A 2,150-nucleotide genomic window follows, 5' to 3' on the forward strand; every position below is an offset into this window, starting at 1 on the left:
GACAGGAGAGAGGCAGGAGCAGAAAGAACGGGCACAGGGAAGCAAGAAAGAAAGAGAGAAAACAAGTTGAGAGAGGAGAAAACTCAGTGCAGGTGGACAAGGAGCAGAACTGCTGCAAGTAGGAGCTGCCAGGACGCATCTGTTCATCCATTCCTTGTGCTTCCTTGCACGGTCACCTCGTGCATCACCGCGAGCCAGGCTCTCACTGGCACCGCCAAGGGAAGCAGGGATGGAGGGATGGAGGAGCGTGCCCAGCTGGAGAGGTAGGTGAGGGGAGGCCAGTGGCGGAGGCAGTGGCGCAGAAGGAGAGAGGTGACTCGCATGGTTCGACATGGTTCGACATGGTTCGACAGCGAGAGAGACAGAGGGCTGCTGCATATCGCCCCGCGCCCCTGCCCCAGTACCTCTTCCTCTGAGGCAATGAGGGATTTGAGAGCCTGGTCCATGGTCCGCAGCTCTTCTTCCAACTGTCTCACTCGGCTGGGGTGGAAGAGGGGCACCCCGGGCAGGGGACAGCAGAGAATATGGTCAAGGATGTGTTGCTGACGGGTTGGCACCCCTCTGTCCCCAGCCTGCGATCCCAAGGACCACCCCAGTGACAAACCCTGCCACCCTGGGGAGGGACATCCCCATCCCCACGTCTGCCAGGGGTTTGGGGCAAGGGCTTTGTAGGACCCCCACACACTGCCCACTGGGAACCCATCTCACCTCTCTGCCACCTCTGCCCTCTCCTCTGAGCGCTCCAGCTCTCCCTCAAGGACGACCAGCTTGCGGGCAACCTGTTGATGGCAGCAAGAGGCATGTGTTGGCCCTGCGCTTGCCCCAGCTGGGGGCACAGGGCCGTGAGAAGGCAGCTCTAGGTGCTGCTGGGAGGTCAGGACTGGGGAACGGGGTGCACACCTCTTCATATTTGCGGTCAGCCTCTTCTGCTATATGCTTTGCCTCCTTCAGTTGCATTTCCTGGAGCTCCATCTTCTCCTCATCTTTCATGGCCCTATTTTCGATGACCTTCATGCCTCTGAGGAAAGACGAAGCCAGAAGACATTACTGCTATGGGTCAAGGTGGGACCTGCACCTCCCAGCTGCCCACCATAACCTAACCCCATCACCCTCCAGGTCCAGAGACATGGGACATTGTCCACCCCATAAGTAGGGTCGCAGTACCCCAAAAATGCACCTGTGCACAATTACAGCAGCAGAGCTGGCCCCAGGGCCGTGGTCCAGAGTGAGGAGCTGCCCCTCAATCAGGCAGGTCCTGAGCCCATCTTTGGGGGTGGAAAAAGTGTGCAGCCCAGGATAAGCCATCCACAACTTCCACAAAAAAAGCAGCCTAACAGGCCAGCAGCCTTTAGGAAATGCTAGAAAGCATCCTGCGGCAAAGCCTCATCTCATTCAGGGTGATGCTTACAAATATTGGCAAATCCACACAGAATGGACTCCTGGCGACTCTCCTCCTCTCACTCAGATGCTGTTGCTCAGACTAGTCTTTGCTAATGGAGGGAAGAGCTCACATAACTGTTGGTAACGCTGCGACGTGTCTGGGCACTCCCACACAACCTGAGTGCCCCTGCCTGCACAGCTCCTGTCCAGGAAACCTGCTTGACATGAGGACGGGGTAACATACTTTCTAAGGCTGTTTTTTTTGAATGAAGCTGTTTTGTTCTCAACTTTGACCTTAGTTACCAGGCACAGACATTCCCTCCTCTGCTGTTGTTGAGCCCTTGAGCATAGGAAGCTGCACTGGGGAAGAAAACAGGCTCCAAGATCCCTCTGGCTTCAGTTACAGCCCCGTATTTCCATAAATACCAGATCAATTTTTCCAGGACTTTATGTGTGCTCTGGAAATGTCAATCTCTTTTAGAATGCCTATATCTGGGAGACTTCTTTGCATTGTGGCTTTGCTCTCTCCCTTTGGAGTCTGCACGAAAACCAACACAAACCCCGCAAGGACATTTCAGATGGGCTCCACTGCAAAACCAAGGGAGCTGCCTGCCATCAATGGTGAGCTGATACCACTCCCACTGTCCCTTTCCATCACACCTTTCACTCTCATCAGCAGCCTTCTCAGCCTCCTCTAGCTTCTGCAGGGCAGTGGCCAGGCGCTCCTGGGCTCGGTCCAGCTCTTCCTCTACCAGCTGGATACGGCGGTT

At 55.5% G+C, this 2,150-nt stretch overlaps 1 protein-coding gene across 1 annotated transcript in view; it reads right to left on the bottom strand.

Annotated features, from left to right (window-relative positions):
* The window catches only part of LOC103811390 (tropomyosin alpha-4 chain), a 6,382-nt gene extending 4,238 nt beyond the window's left edge, over window positions 1-2,144 (bottom strand). The window contains exons 1-3 of the mRNA XM_009084361.1: window positions 2,041-2,144; window positions 901-1,018; window positions 709-779 (exon numbers count right to left, since the gene is read on the bottom strand). Coding sequence (XP_009082609.1) covers window positions 709-779; window positions 901-1,014 — 185 coding nt within the window. The 5' untranslated portion in view covers window positions 1,015-1,018; window positions 2,041-2,144. The remainder of the gene's footprint in view (window positions 1-708; window positions 780-900; window positions 1,019-2,040) is intronic.
* Between the last annotated feature and the right edge of the window lie 6 nt (window positions 2,145-2,150).

This window comes from Acanthisitta chloris, unplaced genomic scaffold, assembly GCF_000695815.1.
Source record: "Acanthisitta chloris isolate BGI_N310 unplaced genomic scaffold, ASM69581v1 scaffold10291, whole genome shotgun sequence".
Classification (NCBI taxonomy): Eukaryota; Metazoa; Chordata; class Aves; order Passeriformes; family Acanthisittidae; genus Acanthisitta; species Acanthisitta chloris.